This window comes from Canis lupus, chromosome 20 (genome assembly GCF_003254725.2).
Source record: "Canis lupus dingo isolate Sandy chromosome 20, ASM325472v2, whole genome shotgun sequence".
In the NCBI taxonomy this organism is placed as follows: domain Eukaryota; kingdom Metazoa; phylum Chordata; class Mammalia; order Carnivora; family Canidae; genus Canis; species Canis lupus.
Genome location: NC_064262.1, coordinates 9,208,030 through 9,230,503, shown reverse-complemented (window position 1 = coordinate 9,230,503; position 22,474 = coordinate 9,208,030). Strand labels below are relative to the sequence as shown.

General features: G+C 48.2%; 1 protein-coding gene across 7 annotated transcripts in view; it reads right to left on the bottom strand.

Moving 5' to 3' along the window:
- SRGAP3 (SLIT-ROBO Rho GTPase activating protein 3) overlaps window positions 1-22,474 on the bottom strand; it is a 253,258-nt gene that overhangs the window by 112,756 nt on the left and 118,028 nt on the right. For all 7 annotated transcript variants that reach the window (XR_003138371.3, XM_049098635.1, XM_025450903.3 and 4 more), the window contains exon 2: window positions 19,318-19,510. Coding sequence is in view for 6 of the 7 variants with exons in the window: in XM_049098635.1 (XP_048954592.1) it covers window positions 19,318-19,510 (193 nt within the window). In the remaining variant the exon portion in view is untranslated. The remainder of the gene's footprint in view (window positions 1-19,317; window positions 19,511-22,474) is intronic.

Sequence of the window (22,474 nt, the reverse complement as noted above, 5' to 3'; positions counted from 1 at the left end):
TATGCAGTGGAAAAACAAAAAGTGGACTCTTCCTTTTCCCTTCCCTGCCCCCCGCCAAGCCCCTTTGTCCTCTCCCAGGGCCAGCCTCTGTCTGACCCTTGGAAACACATGCCTTTGTCTCTCAATGAAACTGGGGGCTTGGAGGGTTTCAGGTTCTGTATTTGGGAGGATGTTAACCCATCTTCCCAAATGGGATGCTTGGGTAAAGTACATACAAGACAAATCTCTCTCCTGTTACCACTGATAAATTCTTATCATCCTCTTAGCTGGGTGTTACACTAAAACAGGGGTTCTCAAAGTGAGAACCAGAAGCAACATCAACCTCAGACCAACCACATCACTGGGGATCTTATTAGAAATTCAGATTCTTGAGCCCCACTCCAGACCTGCTGAATCAGAAACCCTAGAGGTGGTAATCTGAGTTTTAACATGATTTATGCTAAAGTCAGAGAACCACAGTTCTATACACCATAGTTCCCCAAGGCTTGAGAAACGGGATGTTTCTGAAAAATGAAATGAGGGAATATCCCTTTCTTGTCTACACTTTCCCAAAGGCCCCTCTGTTATCTTCAGTAAAGAGTATATACATCCTATTCTCCAGGAAGAAAGAGGGAAGCGTAATTAGAGACCAAAATCAAACCCGGAAGCTCATGTGGCCACATGTGGATTGTGCTATGTTCTTGCCCTCTAACCCTGATTCTTTCCTTCCTCCACTTCCTAGGGTGGGAAGGAGATGTTGGATAGGCATGAAGAGGAGGACAGGACCTCCCGAGGGGAGGGTTGTGGTCTCCAAGGTCCCCCAGCCCACTCCAAGGGCTGATCACAGATGCACTCAAGCTACCCACCATCAGCGTTTCTGAGGAAGGGAATTTTGCTAACTCTCACTATGACCACCTCATCCTCCCACAGCCTAAGGGATGTGCTGAGAGTGCAGCCCTGACAGCCTCTGGGCACCCATAGCACCCCCATGCCCCACACCCCACCCCCAACTCCTAAGCTTGGGAAGGGCAGGTGAGGAGGGGCCTTTGACTTATAGGAATTTTCTTGCTGCTACCAAGTGAGCTGAAAAATCTATCTAGGCAGCAGGCATTGAGGGGAAGGGAATTTGGGTTACAGGATGGTTATGATAGAAAACACCTAAAGAAAATGGAAGGGACAGGCTGCCACAGAAAAAAAATGAACAAATTGCTTCTTCACTTATAGCCTAGAGAAAAGGCTAGAACATGAAAATTCAATGACCCAGCCCAAATCCCACAGCATTTACTCCATCAGGTCTCAGGTGGGCCGTGGGTGACGGTTACACAGATGTGCCTTGGAGGGGCGCCTTCTCAAGTGGCTGAGGCAGAAGAAAGGATCCCGGTGGAAGGTAATGAAGTGCTATAATAGAGATCACACGCAGAGTGTCAGTTCTGCTTGAGAGGTTGGAGGAGGCACCGCTCTCCTCCTGTGCTCTCCACATCGCGGGCACACAGTCCCTTTGTGCCAGGTGCCCTTCCACCTGGGGCCTTCACGCATGCTGTTCCCTCCATCTGGAATCCATGAGCCCCAGACCTTCTCTTTACTGCCTCCTCCTCTTCCTCTAGGCCTCACCTCATGGTACCTTTGCAGAGAGCACACCTGTGACCACACGCTTAGGCATCGGTTCTCAGACTGTGGAACCCGGGCCAGCAGCATGGGCATCAGTTGAGAACTTGTTGGACATGAAAGTTCTCAGGGCCAGGCCATTTAGTAAGACACCCCATTTGTAAGCCCAGCATTAAGGTTTGAACCAGCCCTCTGGGTGTTCTAACACACTCAGGTTGAGAACATTTTCCTTAAAGGAATTTCCATTCCCACCCCTCACCGTCAAGTTACTTCAAGGAGGAACTGTTCTGTTCCTGGCACCATATTCAGCACCCAGTAATGTGCCTGACTCATAGTAGATACTATGGATATAGTATATGTATAGATACTATAGTAGATACTCATGAGAAAAGTACCCATTTGTGCTGGGCCTTGAAGAATAGATAGGACTTTTTCAAACAGGCAGAGGCGTGGGGGAGAGAGAGAATTGTAGACAAGACACAGGGCACCAGGGATAAAAGATAGATAAGTAGCTCAGTAGAGCCAGAACTTCCAATATGTTAGGGGAAGCCTGGTAGGACATGAGGCTGGAGAGACAGATTAAGGGCTTAACTGTAGGTGGGCTAATGAGCTTGGAATTTATTCTCTAAACCACATGGGTTCTCTTCCTGGGCTGCACACTAGAATCATCTGAGGAGCTTTAAGAAAACACCAAGATTAAAAAAAAAAGAGAGAGAGAGAGAGAAAACATCAAGACTCAGGCCCCATCCAAGAACAATTAAATTAAAATCTCTAGGTGTAGAGCCTTAGTATTGGTATTCAAAAAAATATCTTCTATACGATTCTAATGTGCAGCCAGGGCTAAGAATGCCTGGCAGGCAGAGAAGAGTCATGAAAGTTACTTAAGCAGAGGTATGATCTAACCAATGTGAGTTTGGCTCACTGAGGGCAGATTGCAGGAGGGGTGGGTGCGTGGGTGGGTGGATGCATGGATGGATGGATGAAGGGGTGAGTGGGTCAACAGATGAGTAAGTGGATGGATGAGTGGAGGGATTAGTGGGTAGATGGATGGGTGGAGGAGTGAGTGGATGGATGGGTAGATGGGTGAGTGAGTAGGTGAATGAGTAGATGGGTGGATTGGTGGATGGATGAGTGGACTGATAGATGGATGAGTAGATGGGAGGATAGATGGGTGTGGGCATAGGCATGGGGCTGGAAGGGAAGAGGACCAGGCAGGACTTGTTCAGTCCAGGAGAAGAGAGGGCCTGGGCAGGTGGCGGTATGGCCAGAGAAGTCTGGTCCTGAGAGGTACCTCAACAGAAGGACAGATAATCTTGGAGACCTTCTGGAAATAGAAAGGAAGGAGGAGGAGGGTGGAGTAGATAGTGATTCTAAGATTTTCTGGGTGGATGTTGATGACACACACTGAGATAAGAACTGCAAGGGAGAAGCAAGTTCGGGCAGAAAACATTTTGCACATCCCATTTTTCACTGCTTCCTAGGTGCTGATAGGAATGGAAAGATTAAGGAGAGATGAGATAATTGAGCTGTTACTTAAATTACTTCAGGGGCTTAGCTCAGTCTGAGATGCAAGAATTGAACAGCATCAGGGAATTAAATGTACAAAATTTATGGAAGTCACAGCCAGAAGGTGAATTTCAAGTGGGAGAGAAAGAAGACAAGTGATCTTGAAAGGGTCCAGAAGTGCTGGGATGACTTGGGGACCGTTAAATTAGGTCACCTGGTCAGAGAGACTCTGTAAGAGAAAGACAGAAAGGACAGTGCTTTCCTTAGCAGCAGCTGTGGGGAGGAGGCAATCTGAGCAGTCTCAGACTGAATATTGCAGGGAAGCAGGGGGCACAGAGGCAAGAGGGAGAAAGTTACCTGAAAGTGATGAAGACTCATCAATCTAGAGAGAGCGGCTGCTGGGAAGACCAGGGCCTTGAGTCCTCTCAGGCTTCACTCACTGTGCGTGTGTGTACATGCACACGCACACACCCAGGGCACAGCTAGTCGCTGAGCATGCAGCAGGGACCACAGCAGGCAAGACCCTGCTCCCACAAGCCTTCTGCCCCCGTAAGGGGGACCCACACGGGAACAGAGGGTGATGACACAGTGTCCTGAATGCAGTGATGAGAAGGAGCTGTGGAGCAGAGGAGGGCCCCCTTGCCCACATTTGCTGGTGAGGTGGTGGGTGGCTTCCCAGAGGAAGCACTTTCTAGACTGAGAAAGGCTACAATGGAGTTTGAAAGGGCAGAGCTTTCCAGCTGGAGAAATATGGTGAACAAAGGCCCAGAGAGAGGCCGGAGAGAGCATGTGGGTGAGTAGAACATAGTCAAGGGAGGGCTCAAGCATGTTCTGGGGTAGAGGTGGGAATGACAAATGAGGTTGGAGCAACAGGAAGAAGCCACATTGCCAAGGACCTTTATAAGTCCCATTAGAGTTTGAGCTTTGTCCTCAAGTCAGTGGGGAGCCATCCAAGAGTCTAGAGCAGAGGAGTAAAAGGGTAAAATTACATTTGCAGACTCTTGCTTTGAGTACTCTATGGAGGATGGGCTCAAGGGGGCCAGGAGAGAAGTCGAGGGATTCAAGAAATACCTAAATAGTGAACTGGGCCTTGAGACTGAGCAGACGGGGGTGGGGAGGGAGGAAGAGACGTCCACGACGATTCCCAAGTTTCCCTGTCTGGGCACTTGGGAGAGCAGAGGTGGCATCTGCTAGGCTGAGGGGGAGCAGGACAGTGGTGAGGTAGGGAGGGAAGGAGAGGAGCTCTGTTTGAACATGACAAGTCTAAAGGGCTTATGGAACACCCAGATGGTGATATCTGAGTGGAGAAACAAATGGAGAAGCTGGTACCAGGCAGCCGGATGGTATCTGAAACCATGGAATGATATGGAACTCTTTACAAATGTGCATGACCATGTGGCAGAAGAGGCAACTCCTTGGGAGGCCTGGCCAGGCTGTAGCTGGAGGGATGGTGCAAGGCCGGGCTCCTCCCCTCCTCCTTTGGTCACCTAGGATGGGATGAAGGGCCAGCTCATCCTTCCCTGCAGAGATGCTGCCCCACGCCTGTCATCCAACCAGCGGGTCCATCCTCTTGCTCTATCCCAGCATGGGAGACTGTTTGTTCCTCTCTCCTCACTTCCTCCTAGCCCTTGTTCCCTTTGTGTGGGGCAGCTCATTTGTAGACTAAAAGGCTGGGGTGAACAGCACTGTCCACAGCCAGCTGCAGAGCTAACCACTCTGTGGAGAGCTGCCACTTGTGGTCTTGGCCACAATGGTACCAGGTTCTCCTGGATCAGAAAGAAGAGGCAAGAGCCACAGATGGGACCCAGCACGACAAAGCAGAAAGATGCCTGGACTTGAGGGTGGGTGTTCCACCTGTGTCCAGCACACTGCCTATGTGACTTTATGCAGGTCACTTAACCCCTGTGGCCTGGCTACTCAAACTACCATTAGCCTTGGGATTAGACACCAGAAAACAGCTCCATGGTCATTCATTCAGCAGTTCACCGACTCAACACATTTTAATTGAGTATTTCATATGGGCTAGATTCCAGGGACATAATTTTGAGCACAACAGACTTAGTTCCAACCTCCATGGAGTTTATAGTTTACTAAGGGAGACAGACACCCCTTGAGGAATCCTGCAAATGCATGTCAAGTTAACAACTGCAGAAAGTGCTAGAACAACAGTATGTTGCCATGAGGGCCCAAAACAAGGGGACCTGGCCTGCGGGTCCCTGAAGTAATCCCTGAGGAAGGGGTGTTTAGGCTGGACTCTAAAGAAAGAGTGTAGGGGGAGGTGGGTAAAGGGAATGGGGTTCAGGGGGAGGGGCCCCAGCAAAGGGAACAGATTGGGCAAAGGTCAGGGGAGTTTGGTACAAATAAGGAACTGAATAAAGGCCTACGTGGCTAGAGCCCAGGAAGCAAGGTGGAAGAGGGGACAGGTGCAGAGTGTTGAGGGCTCCAGCCAACAAACACATCAGTCACCATCCCACTGACCATCTGGATTGTACGGGGACCACAGGAAGAAGCACCCAAACCACACACAGCAGACCTTTTTTTAGGAGGTTACTTGTCCCTTGCCATTTCTACCCGTTGTGGCCACACTTTTAGAAGATGTCACAGTGAACCTGACCGGCACTCCCCCTCAAGGCACATCTTGAGCAGCCTTTCTACTTTTCCTATCTTGCATCCCAGTGTCTGTCTATGCAGCAGGCAGAAGCTGCTGAGCTAAGGCATGATGTGAGAACTTTCACATATACATGTATATATATTTTCTTTTCTTTTTCTTTTTTTTGGCCAAAAAACAGCAATGAAATTTTCTGGTGAGTCACAGCTTTCTTTCTTTGGCTAGGGGAGTTGGCTATGAAGCTCCATGAGACTGCAGCTAGAGAGGCAAGGCCTTGCCGAGCTGGTGAGCTAGGGAAATGAAATTAGCAATGAGCCAGCTTCTCGGCTGGAGGCTGGAAAATTCTGCTTAGCAAACAGAACCTATTTCCAGGCCTGCAGAGCCCCACGCTTGCAGATGAATCCAAATCCACTGCCCTGGGACTGTGGATCCTCTGGGAGAGAGGCAAGCTCGTGCAGCTGACACCATCCCCAAGATGCCAGATTCCTGCCTCTGGCTTCCTGCTCTCCTCCAGGACGTCCTTGGGTCTTATATTGGCTTGCTCAGTGGGCTGCCAACAAAGTTGCCCCTGAAAATAGCTCCCTCAATTAGTTCCAGCGCCCAAAGGATATGGGTAACTTCTTGCTACCTAAGCCACCCAAAGCAGGATTTGGAATTCACTGCCCTTGCTTGGAGGATGATTCATTAATTCCACAAATATTAATGGAGTCCCATTAATGTATTTTTGTGCCAGGCAATGGTAAGCAAAAGGAATCATGCTTCCTGGCTCATGGAGTGTACAATCCAGTGGGGGCCTTAGGTGAAAATCAAATACTCAAATAAACAGAAAATTGCATCAGTAGTAGGGGCTATGAAGTAGAAATACATAGTATCTCAAGGGTCTTTATGGGGGGTTATCCCGCCCCAGGAAGGTGGAAATGAGTTGACCATGCTGGTCTTTCTTGTTACTGAGACCAGTTGAGATGTTTCTCCTGCATGAGGCCTTCCCTGACTCTCAGTGGCTCCCTGATCTCCAGCACAAAACCCTATTTTATTGTCATTACTGCACTACCATTCCTGAGATTTGTCCCGCTCATTTACTTCCTGTTTCTGGTCTTTGACTCCTCTCAAGCTTACATCTGTTATGTTCACCACCATTCCTCTGGTGCCAGGCAGGACTGGGCACACAGTTGGCTGAAGAGATGGAAAGCATCTCGGAGGATAAGTTGAAACCAGAAAGACAGGCAGATTTCAGCATACCCCAGCAGCAAGTGTGAAGGCTCTGTGTGCATGGATGCCTTGTTACACTGAGAGAAGGTATGTGTGGCCAGAAGGCAAAGGGGAGGTGACCAGGGGTGGAGACGAGGCCGGAGAGGTATAGCATGAGCTGGAGCCCTGAAGAGCATCTGGGCTGGCTACCACTGTACACAGGGCTGCTGTACCACTATGGAGGCTCAAACAGCAGAAATGTGTTGTCTCGACGTTCTAGAGGCTACAAGTCTGAGATCAAGATGTCAGCAGGGTTGGTTCTTCCTGGAGACTATGAGAGAGACCCTGTTCCATGCCCCTCCTCGACATTCTGGTGGTTTGCTGGCAATCTTTGGTGTTGCTTAGCCTGCAGACATATCACCCAATCTCTGCCTTTAAGTTCACATGATGTTTACCTTGTGTGTGTGTGTGTGTGTGTGTGTGTGTGTGTGTGTCCAAACTTCCCCTTTTTATAAGAACACCAGTCATGCTGGATTAGGGCTCACCCTGATGCTCATGTTAACCTGATTGTCTCTTTCCAAATAAGGTCACCTTCTAAGGAACTGGGGGTTAGGACTTCAACATGTGAATTTGGGGAGGACACAACTCAACCCATAACAGGCTGCTGTCACAAGTGGATCAAGAGCCCAAGGAGAGTTTATGTGACCACTCAGGCGTCTTTCTTGTAGTCTGTCAGAGGAGTGAATGGGCCTGTGATGCAGAGGAAAAGTCTGACCCCATCAGCTGGCATTCAAGGCCAGTCCAGCCCTTTCCCTCAGCCCCCCTCTCTGCTTGCAGAAACCTTCTCCAGGCAGTGGACAAACCTCTGAACCAGGGATGGGTTTCTTCATTTATCTACTTTTTGCTTTCCAAGGAATCTGAAGCCATTGTACCGGGAGTGGGAGAGGTTCAGATCCTGACTCTGCTGCTAACCAGCTGTGTGTTCTTGGGCTTGTCACTCTGCCTCTCTGAGGCTTTACTGTCTCATCTATCATATGGGTGGGGGAGCAATTCAGCAGCCAGGGAGGGCCTTCAGATACTGACAACATCAGCTGTATTTTCCAAAACCTAAATGCATACACATGATCTGACAAAGGCTTTTTTTGTTCCTGATTGCCCAACTTATTTATTTGAAAAGCCTCATAAGAAGGATAGATGTGAAAAAAATGAGTGGCCATTACATAGACCCTTTTGTGTATTTAGTTTCAATGACAGGACAATGAGGCTACTGAAATCTGAGAAGGGGGTAGCTAGCTCCTCCGAGCTCCAGGTGTCCGTGCCTTGGCACCTGTGCACATTCCGTCTTCACTTGCTTGGAATGCCTTCCTCTATTCTTGCCACATGGTAAAAACCCACTCTCCGAAGTCTTGTTCACAAGGCTCTTCCTTCATGGATTCCTGAGATCTGTCTAAACCGCTCATGTGGATCTTCTCAGATTGTTACCTTTGGATATCTTTCATGTTGTTGCAAGCCCCACTCACATGTGTGGAGCTTGTTCCCTCACTTATTCAATAAGCCCCTTGAAATCCAAGGAACAATTTCTTGTGTTTCTTTGTGGGTTTTTTTAATCTAATTTTTAAAATTTATTTGAGAGAGAGAAAGCATGAGCAGGAGGGAGGGGCAAAGGGAGAGGGAGAAACAACTCTCCGCTGAACAGGGAGCCCCATGTGGGGCTCAATCCCAGGACCCTGGGATCACAACCCACGTGGAAGGCAGACGCTCAATTGACTGAGCCACCACCAGTCCACTACAAGTCCTAGAATCACATGGTCTAAGATGAAAGCTCTGTGACCAAGATGATGCAGAGCTGGTCACAGACCCACTATTGCTCAGGCTTGATTCCTCAGAGGAAAAATCTTGATGATGTTATCAGAAGAAAAGGAGAGAGATGCTAAGCAGGAAAGAATAACAGACATCTATTCTGTGAAGAATAGATGGGACCCTAGATGAGGGGTCCCTAGATGTGAAGAATGGGACCCTAGATGAGGGAGGGAAGGCTAATTCTGAAGGGAGTCACAGAAACATTTGCATTGGGCCTTGAAGTACACATAAGAGTTTGCCAGGTGGAAAGGACAAAGACGGGAGCATCCCTGCAGGCAGAGTAGACTGAGAGTGAAGTTGTGAAGTCAAAACAGCATGCAGATTGTTCTGGAGCTCACTGCCTAGGGCAGGACTGAGAGAAGGCACAGTGGAAGTGGAAGCAGTTGTGGCAGGAAGGAGCTCATAGGTCAAGCCTGAATGAAGGTCGTAAGTGGCCCATGATGAGATCATTGGGGCAGGACGGCCAGCTGGGAAGCAGAGCAGCCATCCAGGTGAAGGGGAAGAGTTTATCCTGGGGCTTTGCCTTAGAACCACCACATGGCAGATGGTAAATGTGAGTTTTTAAGGCAGGGAGAGCCAGCTGAAATCCACTGACTTAGAAGCTACCTTTTGGCTGATGCCAGCCCTGAGACAGAATGATTCTGACAGGGAAAGACTACATCTGCTGGGTCACCTGACTGAGGCAGGATCTGCTCACCCAAGCTGGGTGAACTTGAGGAGTTAAACCTTTTCTTTCCTTATCTATAAAATAGAGTTGCTAACACCTGCCTCACAACAGTGCCATAAGAACTGAATGAGGTAATACACTGGATGCTCTTAACATCAAACCCAGTATATGATAATTATTACTGTCATCACTAGTATTACCACTAGCACCTCACCAGGTTGTTAGGAAAAATCCAATGACAGATGTGTACTGACATATGACCCATGGTAGGTTTTCATATGGCCCATGGTTGTTTTTCTTCCTCCCATTACTACTTTCTCCCACTCAAGCTCTCATGTATACTTCAAGACCCACTACAAATGGGCCTGGGACTCCCCCTCCACCCTGGGGAAGAATGATTCACTCACTCATTCCTCACACTTCAAAGTAATAGCACACTGGGTCTGGTGTCCAGCAGCACTTTTGAGTTCCTCCACCTTAAGCTTGCTAAAAGTATTTTGGTACCAGAATGAAAATCTCTGCCCCATTAAGCAATGCCTGGCCAGCATCATCTTCTCTTTCCCTGCAAACCCCTTTGCCTTGGTTTATCCATCTGCAAAATTAGCGCACCATTGTGTATGCAGTGCTAAGCAGAGGAAGGGCTCTGACCCATGGTTCCTCTGGTCTGTTCTTTTACCAATCACCTGGGGATCCAAAATCAGGGCTCACCCTGCCTGGCCTTCAGGTCCCTTGTGTATCAGGTGGGGATGATGACACCTTTTCTGACTCTCAGTTCCACCAGGATTCTTAGGAGGATGTAAGCAGCTAAGGCTGGGGAGGCAATCTGCAAGTGTAAGGTACTGTATAATTTTCAAAGGTTATTATTAAACTATTTGTTTAATGGAATTGAGTCAAAAGTAAACCTCTGCGTATTATTGCTTATTAAAATCTCCTTCATTGGGATCCCTGGGTGGCGCAGCGGTTTGGCGCCTGCCTTTGGCCCAGGGCGCGATCCTGGAGACCCGGGATCGAATCCCACATCGGGCTCCCGGTGCATGGAGCCTGCTTCTCCCTCTGCCTGTGTCTCTGCGCCTCTCTCTCTCTCTCTCTCTCTGTGACTATCATAAATAAATAAAAATTTAAAAAAAAAAAAAATCTCCTTCATTACCTGGACACCTGGGTGGTGCCATTGGTTAAGCATCTGATTCTTGGTTTCAGCTCTGATAGTGAACTCAGGGTGGTGAGACCGAGCCTTGCATTGAGCTCTGTGCTCAGTGAGGAGTCTGCGTGGGTTTCTCTCTCCCTCTGTCTCTCCCTTCGCCACTCATTTTGCATGTGCTTGCTCTCTTGCTCTCTCTCTCTCTCTAAAATATGTATTTTTTAAATCTCCTTCATTAGGGACGCCTGGGTGGCTCAATGGTTGAGCATCTGCCTTCAGCTCAGGACATGATCCTGGAGTCCTGTGATCGAGTCCCACACCGAGCAACCTGCATGGAGCCTGCTTCTCCCTCTGCCTATGTCTCTGCCTCTCTTTCTCTCTGTGTCTCTCATGAATAAATAAATTAAATCTTTAAAATAAAATCTCCTTCATTACATTAACTATTTTTTTATTTTCAGAATAAAATTTAAATGATATGCATGTATAGATCTATATAAAGTATATCATACATAAATAAATCACACCCTGGTTAGGACTTGGAAGTTGCTGATTGCAGTCTCTGAGGATTCCAGGAAAGCTGGTACAGGATCTAGGAAAGGGCCAGAAGGACAAACATAGAAGGAGAAGAAGGCGTAGCTGTTGCAAAGACCACTGTTTTGGCTGAGACTCCTGCTTTAAAATTTCTCCCAGCAATGAAAACAGAAAGGTGGAAGATGGACAGGGTAACAGGGTAGTGATGCAAGCGTTCACTCTCCAGGAAGACTCAGAAGGGGCCCTGGGGTGTCCTACATGGCTGCAGGATTTTTGCCATTCCTGCAAACCCACCATACTTAATACCTCCCTGTTTGCTGCTTCATTTTTATTTAAATGAATTTCTTTACCAAGAACTTTCCCTAGTCTTAGTTAAAATAAAATTTTAAAAGCCAGCATCACTTGCCATAAATAGAAAAAGTAAGTTCAAGGAAAACAAAACAGCATCGTTCAATCCCCAGCAGATGCTGGTGCCTGAGATCTGCTCTCTATTTGTGAAAAGCCAGATTAGAGAGACATTAGCAACACACTAGTTACCAAACTGAGACTGTCTCCTTCAGCCAACCAGAGAGACTAAAAGAACTGAAAAGATAATTCAATGTTTATAGTTCATGTGCTATCAGTGATCCCACTCTCACTCATTTTGAAGAGATCCAGTCTGGTCTGACCATCCCTCATGTTGTAGTAATGCCCATTTAAAATATCTGACCTTTATGTACACAACTCCACGGATGGGAACTCACATCCTCAAGACAGCCTTTTCCCTTGCTGGACAGCTCTAGCTACTGGAATGTTCTCAAGGTCAAGGTGAAGTCTGTGTCTCTGAAGATGCTATCCTTGGACTTCATCTCTCTCCTTTTGTAGCCACACAAAGCAAGTCTATTTCCTTCATGTGTTTGAAGAAAGTATTTGGCAGTATCTTGGTCTTTTCAGTTATTCTTTCAAAAAACTTCTATGATTGATTAGAGAGAGAGAGACTAGAAATGACCCCTTGCCTTCAAGGAGCCAGCAGACTGAAGTAGAAGAACTGGATATGAACTGGATCCTTCCTTGATAATCTGATAATAATAATGGGAGTGACACACAGATCACCATGGAAGGCCAGAGGAGGAGCAGCTGACTCTGCACCAGGGATCTATGGCAGGGGCTTCCCAGAGGAAGTGAGCCCTGAGCTGACCCTGCTGAGATGAGCAGAAGCTGGCCAGGAGGAGAGAAGGGAACTTTAAATGCCCACACATGGAGTGGTCTACACTGATGGGTGGCTCTCAGTAAACACTAAACCAGCCCTGGGAGGTGAGGGGATACCCAAAGTCATGCAGCTTGAAGCAGATATTGAAGCTTGAAGCATGCATTTTGGAGCCAGATCAACCAAGATTAGAAATTCTGTTACTTATCTGCTCTAGCTGTGTCCCTCTGGGCAAATTACTTAATTTTTCAAAACCTCAATGCTTTCAACTAAAAAGGTCACAACGTTTGTCACAAAGTTAAATGAGGCAATGCATGCAAGACACCTAGTAGAACACCTGGCTCATGGTAATGTGGATGTGATGGGTATCTGAAAGATAAAACCATCTGCACAGCACAGGCACCAAGTGATCAGGGAAGATCTGGCTGGCACAGTGTATGGGAGAAAAGCAGCTCTTGGAAAGTATCACTGGAAAACTATTACTCATGTGATACTAGTTGTAGGAATAGTAGCTATGAAGGGAGACAGGAGCCCCACCTGGAGGACCTTCCCTTTATCCCCACCTTGTTCTAAGCAAACCTTTTCATTAGGAATCTTCTGCACAGTGATAGGCTCAATTTACCTGCTACAAAAAGTGCTTTTCTGCTTAGGATTCCCCTGAGAGGCTGAATCTAAATTATAACATGTTTTTAGGGACATACTACGTATCTGTGAATAAATGTTAGTTGCTCCCTGGAATCCTCCCTCTCAAATGCTCTGTCAAGCTGAGCGATGCTGCAGACCCTTTCTGCATACAATATGGAACATTATTCATTAGCTAGTCAAGCACCTCCAAGTTCTCTCCAAAATCTGACTTTCCCAATTCTAAACACATTTGAATAAAATTCTCTGTTGCTTCCCTCCCCCCCACCCCCCCCACCCCCCCCCCCCCCCCCCCCCCCGCCACAGCTGTCCAAATAACAGCAACAAAAAGCATTTTTCTCAGGTATATCCCCTGGAAGGTAAGAGATATCCAAAACAAAAGGCATCAGAATAGAAGTGACCATCATCTCATACACAGAGCACTATTTGCATGTGGGGCTGGTATTCCAGGTGGAAACCTGGAGCTGGGCTAGGACAGGGCTTTTCAAACTGGGGCCCAAGGAGTGTAGTTTGGCGAAATGTTCATCAATATTAGAGGGGAGAAAGAATCCTGTGGCCAAGTAGCTTTCAGAAAGAAGTCAACAGGCTTACTTACTGCAAAACTTCTCAGCCTTCCATATTCTAATGTGTGTCAGGAATTGCAAAGAGGGGGTCTGGAGTGGGTAGTTAGCTGCCCCTCACTGTATCGTATCTACCCCACGCCACCCTACCCACAGCTAGACATCTCAATGTATCTGTGTCTTCAAAAACCCTCCCCTGGAGGAAGAAAAAGTGTTAGTTCTGGCAAACCTCTGGCTTCCTAGAACCACCCAACTTGTTTGTAGGACATTCACCTACCCTGAGAGGCAGGTTTTAAGCCCCCGGTATGCTCCCCCCACCACCACCACACAGGACTCCTGCTCAGGAAAGGGCTCCAGTGCCAGATCTTGAAAATGACAAGCCAACCTCAGGCTAGGGCTGGCTGGGAAAGAGCAGTGGATTACGGATTTGACTCTGGGGAAGAAGGGTCTAGCAGGCCAGCATGGCCTCCAAGTGAGTTGTAAATAATTTATCATCTGGAAAACCATCACAAAGGGTGCTCTTAAACATAAATAAGCATCAGAATCCCCTGGAGGGCTTGTTAAAATACAGATTGCTGGGCCCTACCCAGCAATCTGTAGTTTCTGGGTAGGGAATTTCTCATTCGGTGGGACTGAGGGGATTCCCCAGATTTTGCATTTCTGACAAGTCCCCATGTGATGCTGCTGGTCAGGACCCCACTTTATAAACTGGTGCTCTGGCATCCGTGGTCCTGATTCCCCTGTCAGAAACAGCACTGGGAAGGCTGTGAAGCCCACACTCTGTCCTCTCAGCAACACTGTACCGGGCACCAGGCACAAGGAGTGGGTAACCATTTGCCCAAATGGCCCCACGAAGCTCCTAAGGCAGCCAGAAGACACATGTCCTTCTCCCTGCCTCCCACCAGCCCCAGCCCAGGGTAATTCCAATTAACACCCTTCATTCATTCCTTCAACAAACATCTAGTGAGTGCCAACCATACGCCAAACCTGCTGCTGGGTGCTCAGGACCCTAGGTCAAGAGCCAGCCTCAGTGCCATCTCTGAGCTCACAGCCCGGTGATTATCAAAAGGGGCACAGACAAGAACACAGGTGATTTCAGCACAGCATGGCAGCTTCGGCCTCCCTCTTCTCTAATCCTTCTGTCAAGTCAGAGATGGAAGACATCCTTGATTCCTCTTTTCCTCAATCCTACCTCTGAAAGACTGCCCAGTACTGCCCACCCCTCCTCGTCTGTTCTGTCCTTACCCTGGCAATCACCACCACCCGCCTGCAGAGCAATAATCCAACACACCTGCTCCACTCGTGCCCCCTCCCACCCAGGGTCATATTTCAAAAACAGAAATGGGATCATGCACCCTCCTATTACCAGTGTCTCAGTGGCTTCCCACACTCCCTCACCACCAGTCCCAGCTCCACCGGCTTCTCCTTCCCCTCCGCTGCCCCCAGGGCTACCCTTTCTCATCCCTCTGGTCTCAGCTTCAACGCCACTGCCTCCAGGTGCCTTCCCTGACTGCTATTCTAGCTCAGTGGGGAGGATCAAAGAGAGCTGCAAATCCTTCAATGAGAGAAGGGCTTTATTTCCTCTCTCCTGAAGCTGAGCTCAGGCTGAGAAGTGGTGCTGTGCCAGTTCCAGAGCTGGCCTTGAAGACTGAGGCTTCCCCACTGCTCTCTCGGGGCCCTGAGCTACAATGTCAGACACCCAGCTGAAATGCTAGGTACAGGGGCCTTGACACCACACAGGGGAGGAGGTCGTCCAGCTGCGTCCAGCCTTTTGGCCATCCCCACCAAAGTGCCAGGTACATAGGTGAAGCCATCTTGGACTCTCCAGCCCAGACCAGCTACCAGCTGAACATTACTCAGTGACCCCAGTCAATGCCATATAAGGTGGAAAAATCACCCAACTGAGCCCTGTCCAAATTCCTAACCCACTAAACCATGAGGTACTATGTTATAGTACTAAGTATTGCAGTTACCCAGAATAGATAGCTAGAACAGTCCGCATTATATTTATTTCCATCATAGTACCTCCTCAGCAGCTATATATTTTTTCGATTGCCTGGGCAGATAAAGAGCAAATAAATGGAGGAGCATTGAGGTTGGAATCAAGAGACCTGAGTCCTTGTTATGCACTGAATGTCTGGGTCCCCTTAAAAGTCCTATGTTGACACCCTAGGCCCAGTGTGATGGTATCAGAAGGTAGGGCCTTTGGCAGTCATTAGAGGTAGGGCAGAGGCCTCCTGAATGGGACTAGTGCCCTTACTTCAAGAGTCAGGAGAGAGCTTGCCTGCTCTCCCTGCTCTCCACCCGTGTGAAGACACAACGAGGACCAGCGGTCTGCACGCTCAGAGAGCTCTCACCAGAAGCCGGCCATGCTGGCACCCTGTCAAGGCTGGACTCACTGGCTGAGCTCCCTGCGGCACATGATTCAAAGAAAGATTCAGGTCAAGGGCTCTGAGGGTTTACCTGGGCAGGATGAACATCTGGAAAACAATACCATTACTTGTTTCTTTTCTACCATCACGTATGATGCACATAGAGGACCTCTTATTTTCCTGGACTGTGATGTGTGCTGAAACACAAAGATTAACAGGACACAGTCCCTGCTCTCAGATACTCTTCCTTCTCTTGAGGGGGGGGCATGCTCACAATTGGAGCAGGCACCCAGGCCCTATGGCCATGTCTTTTGAACTCTGCCACCTGCTTGCTCTTCAGGGCTCAATGTTTAGATGTTACTTCCCCTGGAAAGCTTCCTTGAGTCAGACCTGGTGCTTCCTCTGTGTGCTCATAATATTCTGTATTTAATTGATTTGTTTAGTTAGCCAGTATTTACTGAGCATCTACCAGGTGCCAGGCCCTGATTTATTGTAGTAAACAAGACAGGCAGTTCCTGCCATGGTGCAATTTCCCATCTAGTGGAAGAGAGAGATGAACAATCAAACATAAAAAAGCAAAAGAAAGAAAATATCAAATGATTGCTATGATGGACTCCTGGCTTCTAACGAGGTGCGAAATTAGTTGATAAGCCACCTGGTCTATGGTACTTCGTTACAGCTGCTGAATGAACTACGATAGTTCCCATTCCAGTTCCGCCACTCATTTGCTGTGCTATCCTGAGCAAATCAATTCCCTCTCTAAACAAAATCTCTCAGCCAGAGAAGGTTTTACAGACCAAGTACGTTTCCTCCCTCCCTTGCTCCTGCTCATTCGCAAACACCCCGTCTCCATCTGGCACTGGGCCCATTGCAGCGGGAATAAAATAACGAGACCTGAGCCCTGCCCTCCAGGCCCTGAGAGGCTACCTGCCAGAGAGATGGACACTCTTAAATGAAGTATTGGTAAGACAGCAAGACTAGCCTTCTCTGGACAGCAGGCCAAAGGACCCAGAGCACAGCACAGGTCCTGTTCACTGAGCTCCAAAGATGCAGCCAGGGGTCAGCACTGGTTGGCCCTGGTGTCAAAGGGCAAGTCCAGGCATCCCTCAGAGACTCCTGCTTCCAAAAGCCACATTATCCCAGCTGCACTGGCCAGGGCCCACATCCTAATTAGACTTTCATAGTGTGTCAAGCAGCCTGCTTGGCCCGACTGCCAGCTGGGGCTCCTGTTCCGTCTGGTGGCCTCTGTTTAATGAACCCATGAGGGGGGATGGCTGAGCTCATTACAGGCAATGTGAGGCAATAGGGACCCCCGCCTATGCTCCCCCACACCCTCGCCTGTCCCCCTCTCCCCCATGTTCACACCGAAAATGGAAAGGGAGGAGACAGGCAGGAGCTGAAGCCACAGCCTAACCACACAGCCCTGGACAGCTCCAGTGACAGCTCAGCCAGAGATGAGGGTTTCCGTGAGTGTGCCTGTATCTCTGGTTTTAGGGGAGCATTCAGATCCCACGGCTGCTCTCAGGCTGCACCTGGCCCTTTCTTATCTCAGGCCAAGGAGGCAGAATGAGAATGACAGCTCATTCTTTTTTTTTTTTTTTTTTTTTTTGCAATGACTGGTCCATAGACATGTCTGGACAAGGTGCTTTCTTAGAGCTTCACTGTCCTCACCTTTAAGATAGGGCAGGAACACCCACCCGGCCCAAAGTGCTCAGTTACTGCCCACAATAAACTGTGATGGCTGTTGTTATTACCAAAAGATAGGCCAGAGGAGGCACCAAAATGTGAGTGTGTTTGCTTCTGAGTAGCAGGACTGTGCAAGTGACTTTTTTCCTCCTGTTTCTTTGTATTTTCTAAGTTATATACAATTAGCATTTTACTTTCATCATTTGGAAAGATAAAAAAAGCAAATTTTCTCAAAAAAAATCTATCAGAAAAATGAGATTATGTGTGTGGATGGGCCTAGACAGTGCCTGGGAGGAAATTATTAATAGAAGCTTCCTCCTGCAGGCTGCGTTGGAAAAAATAAGATTGGGTAGATAAATAAGAGTGGTATTCGTGAAGATGTAATACATTTTTGCTCTCTGATAAAGTAATTTCCACAAAAGTGAGTGTTTGAATGCTGTGCATAGACGAAGGGAGATGTCTGTTTACGGAGGTTTAAAAGAAGAGCACCCCCTGGCCAGAGCAGAAGGCAAAAAATATATGGAAGAAAGTGGAAGCAACCCAGGGCCCACTGACAGGTGAATAGATAAATATGATGTGCTGCAAACACACAATGGAATATTACTAGCCCTAAAAAGGGCATACAGTACAGAGGAACCGAGAGGACCTTATACTATGTACAATAAGCCAGTCACAAAAGGGCAACTACTATGTGACTTCACTTATACGAAGTCCCTACAGTAGTGAGACTCATAGAAACAGGAAGTCCACTGGTGGTTGCCAGGAACTGGAGGGAGAGGGAACGTGGAGTTAGCATTTGATGCATATGGAGTTTCTGTTTCGCAAGATAAAAAGCATTATGGGCATGTACTGTACTGATGGTTGCACAACAGCGTGAGTATCCTTAATGCTACATAACTGTACATTTAAAAATGGTTAGGATGGTAGATTTTATATTACGTGGGTTTACCACAATTTTTCTAAATGTAGAGAGAAAAACAGGACCGGACCCAAAGGAAGAAGGAGTGGGTCGGGGTTAAAGCAAGCTGCTGATCCCCTGTGGTTGAGGGTGACTGGCTGGAGAGATGACGGTGGAGTGGAAGATCCCAGGAGCACTGCAGAGTGGCACTCTGCCCCGTGAACGTGAACGGGGTCCCCTGAGGTTGCTACCTCCTACCTGTGCTTTAGGAGGCAGGCCCAAGAGAGTTCTGCGCAAGGAGGTTTTGTTGCTGTCAGACTCAGAGGCAGTCACGCCACTGCCTGAGGGGATCTGACCTCACAAACCCAGAGCTTGGAGTGTGAGAAATCAGGACCAGGGGAGTTTGTGTATTGTAAATAAAGAAGGTGGAGAAAGAGCCCCGGGCACCCATCCTCCAGGGGAGGGAGGAAGAGGGATGCACTGAGCATCAGTTCCATGGAGAAGAGATTATGAGATCACTGTGCTGGGGGAATTGGGAAGTGGGCTGGCTGACCCCCAGATAAATGGGTCAGGATGTCCTGAAAAGAGCGAGGAGGTCACCTTGGTCCAAATGAAGCCTAGCACAAGGCCTGGTGCGGGGTAGGATAACAGCCACAGCAAGGACAATTTGCTGAGCATTTAAGTGTCTGCAGCACTTCTCCCGTGTCCCCGTTCACCCCTGCAGCATCCCGAGGCCGAGAACTGCATCTTCACTCTACTAGGAGGAAGCCCGGCACGGAGATGACTGTAACCTGGGTTCCGGGGCCTTTCTGCCTCCAGCGAGTTTGGCCTCCTTTCTGCTTTGCTGCCTCCCCTCGGCCCAGCTGCCCCCACCCCCAGGCCCCCTCTCACTTGAACTGGTGCTCCCGGGAACTGCGGATCTTGGAGGAGAACCGCTCGGCCAGCTTCTCCAGGCTGCGGGAGTACTCGAGCTCGATCTCGGCTTTCCGGCGGAAGAACTCCTGGAGGTCCTGGAGCAGCTGCAGCCGGGACTCGGACTGCTGCTCCAGGCATTTGAACTGCTCCACCAGCTGCGTGCGGATCTCTGCGGGCAGAGGCAAGGGGCAGCGGGCGTTAGGCTGTGGTGGGCGCTGCACCGGGACCCGCGGCTCACCCAGGGCCCCTGGCGCAGGCTCGGCAATTCCCGGGCCTCCCCCCCCACCCCCCCAGGCCCACCCGCCCTCCCCCAGAGCCCCACCGGCATCGGCCCAGAGGTCTGGCACGTGCTGCCTTTTGTCACATGGTCTAACCCAATGTTTCCCCAAGCTGAATCATGGCATGTCACCACCACGGCTTCTGCTATATCCACACGCCGCCAGCATTATTATTTCTTCCATATGATCTAGCAAATTGGCTTGCTTTTCTTACTGAAATGAACTTATTTGAAATGAACAGTTTTGTGTCACTAAGGAGAGGGGAAAACGAGGACCGCCTGCCATCCTGCTACATGGAAAATGAACTCAACAAAAACAAAGAGTTTGTAAAACTCTATCTGGAGAGTACTGCTTACCAAAGGGACCAGAGTCCAAGCTGACTGCTCTCTATCAGCAAAAGGAAAATGGAAGTGGGGCGAGGCGCTAAAGACTTTCTCCAGATGCAGGCAGGGCTGCAGAGAGAGGCTGAGAAGGGGATGGGGGGCTGCAGAGAGAGGCTGAGAACGGGATGGGGGGCTGCAGAGAGAGGCTGAGAAGGGGATGCGGGGCCGCAGAGAGAGGCTGAGAACGGGACGCGGGGGCTCTTGGGTTTCAGTGTTACTTAAGGCCACGCCTGTGCTCCACATTAAATCACCTGGAGCTCCGTGCATAAACATCTCAAGTACTCCTGGAGGAATGTCACCCACACTTCAGGAAATACTGACAGCCAACCAGGTCTGGGAAACCAGGGCAAAAGTTCAGAAGCTGGGGAGGAGGAGATAAAAATCACAGGCAAATCCCAATAACTACAGCCAACCTCATCTTCAAGCCCAGAGTGTTGTCATTGCTGTCGCCCCTCTGCTTTAACTCCTTCCCAGCCATCCCACATGGGGGATATGCTCAACGCATCGGTGTCCCCAAAGCACTCTGCTCACACCAGGTCCCTGCTCAAAACACCCCACAGCACCCTTCTGCCTGAGTATTAAGCCCAACTCCTTAGCATGGAATTCAAGGCCATCTACCACCCAGCCACAAACTTTACTTCTGAGGATTTACCCCCAACAGACTCTCAAAACCATTCAAACCAGTTTTTGAAATGTCTAATCCCACCTGCATCAATGGGCACCCTGTCTGAAATGATGACCAACACCATCTTAGCATCCTTCAGAGAAGTGGGCTTCACAGGGGTCAGCCCCACCCTGGGGTACCCAAAGGCTCCCTCAGGGGTACACAAGCAGGAAAAGTACCGGGGAATCAGCTAAAGATCCTGTTTCCACTTCTACTCTTCCCTGCTCCACCTAAGAATGTGTCTCAGTCTAGATGGCATGACTGCTCTCCTTCCCTACCTCCCTCTTCACATTGATCCTTCTCCTGCTTTGCAGAAGAATAACCAACTTCTTCAGCCAGAATCTGTCTATGGTCTAGTATCCCTAAATGTCAAGATCTCTGGGTGCCAAAAAAATGGACAATTCAGAATATTGGTGTTAGCAAATCTTCCTTTGGGATCGTGCACCCTTGCTACTCAAAGTGTGGTCTGTGGACCACCAGAAAAGCAGAATCAGACCCTAACTCAGAATTTCTGAACCAGAATCTACATCTTAGCAAGATCTCCAGATGGTCCTAAGTACCTTAAAGAATGAGAAGCACTGCCATCTACCACCCCCATCCATCTCATTATGAGAAGCATTTCCCACACTATCTTACTTTTTATGTTTAGTAATTATTTATCAAATGTGTAAAATACCAGTATTATTTTGATGAACTGTTTATGTGGTCATTGTAATGATAAATCAATCTAAAAGAAAGATATTGGGCAGCCCGGGTGCTTCAGCAGTTTAGCACTGCCTTCAGCCCAGGGTGTGATCCTGGAGACCCGGGATCGAGTCCCACGTCTGGCTCCCTGCATGGAGCCTGCTTCTCCCTCTGCCTGTGTCTCTGCCTCTCTCGTGCTCTGTGTCTCTCATAAATAAATAAATAAATAAAATCTTTTTTTAAAATATAAATAAATAAATAAATAAATAAATAAATAAATAAATAAATAAATAATGCTTAGAGTTCTATGGGCAAAGGAAAGATTTTCAATGTCTATTTCAATTTACATCCATGTTCTAGATCCAAAGAGGTATGATGGAGTAATCAATAAGAATTTCAGGTGTAGGGGAGCCTGAGTGGCTCAGTGATTAAGCATTTGCCTTTGGCTCAGGTCGTGATCCTGGGGTCCCAGTACTGAGTCCCACATCGAGCTCCCTGCAGGGAGTCTGCTTCTCCTTCTCCCTCTACCTACGTCTATGTCTCTCTCTCTGTCTCTCATGAATAAATAAATAAAATCTTTTAAAAAAATAATTTCAGGTATAAAAATATATTAGATAAACTTCTGTAAAAGAAATATAAAGGAATGATGAGTTCAAGAAAGTAAAGAAAGGCACAATATGAAATTTCTGACTTATTTGAATAATTTTTGATGGATGGTGGTGGATACCAACATGTTATGGTATTTATTCCGTGATCTGGTAATTACACTCTGGCTACATACTCCAAACAAATACAGTGTTTATGTCCACCAAACAATATACAGACGAATACTTATAGTTGCTTTACAACCAAATATTAGAAACAACCCAAAATGTCCATTAAGAATGGACAAGATTTTTTTTACTCTGACATTGGCAGTCAGTGGAATACTATACAACAATGAAAAAGATGAATTACTGCTACATGCAGCTTGAATCTCACAGGCCTTACATTTCTTGAAAGAAGCCAGAACAAATGAGATCATGCAAAACCAGTTTATGGTGATGGAGGTAAGAGAAATGGTCACTCTTGGGGTGGTACTGACTGGGAGGGGGCACAAGGGGTACCTCTGGAGTGCTGGAGAT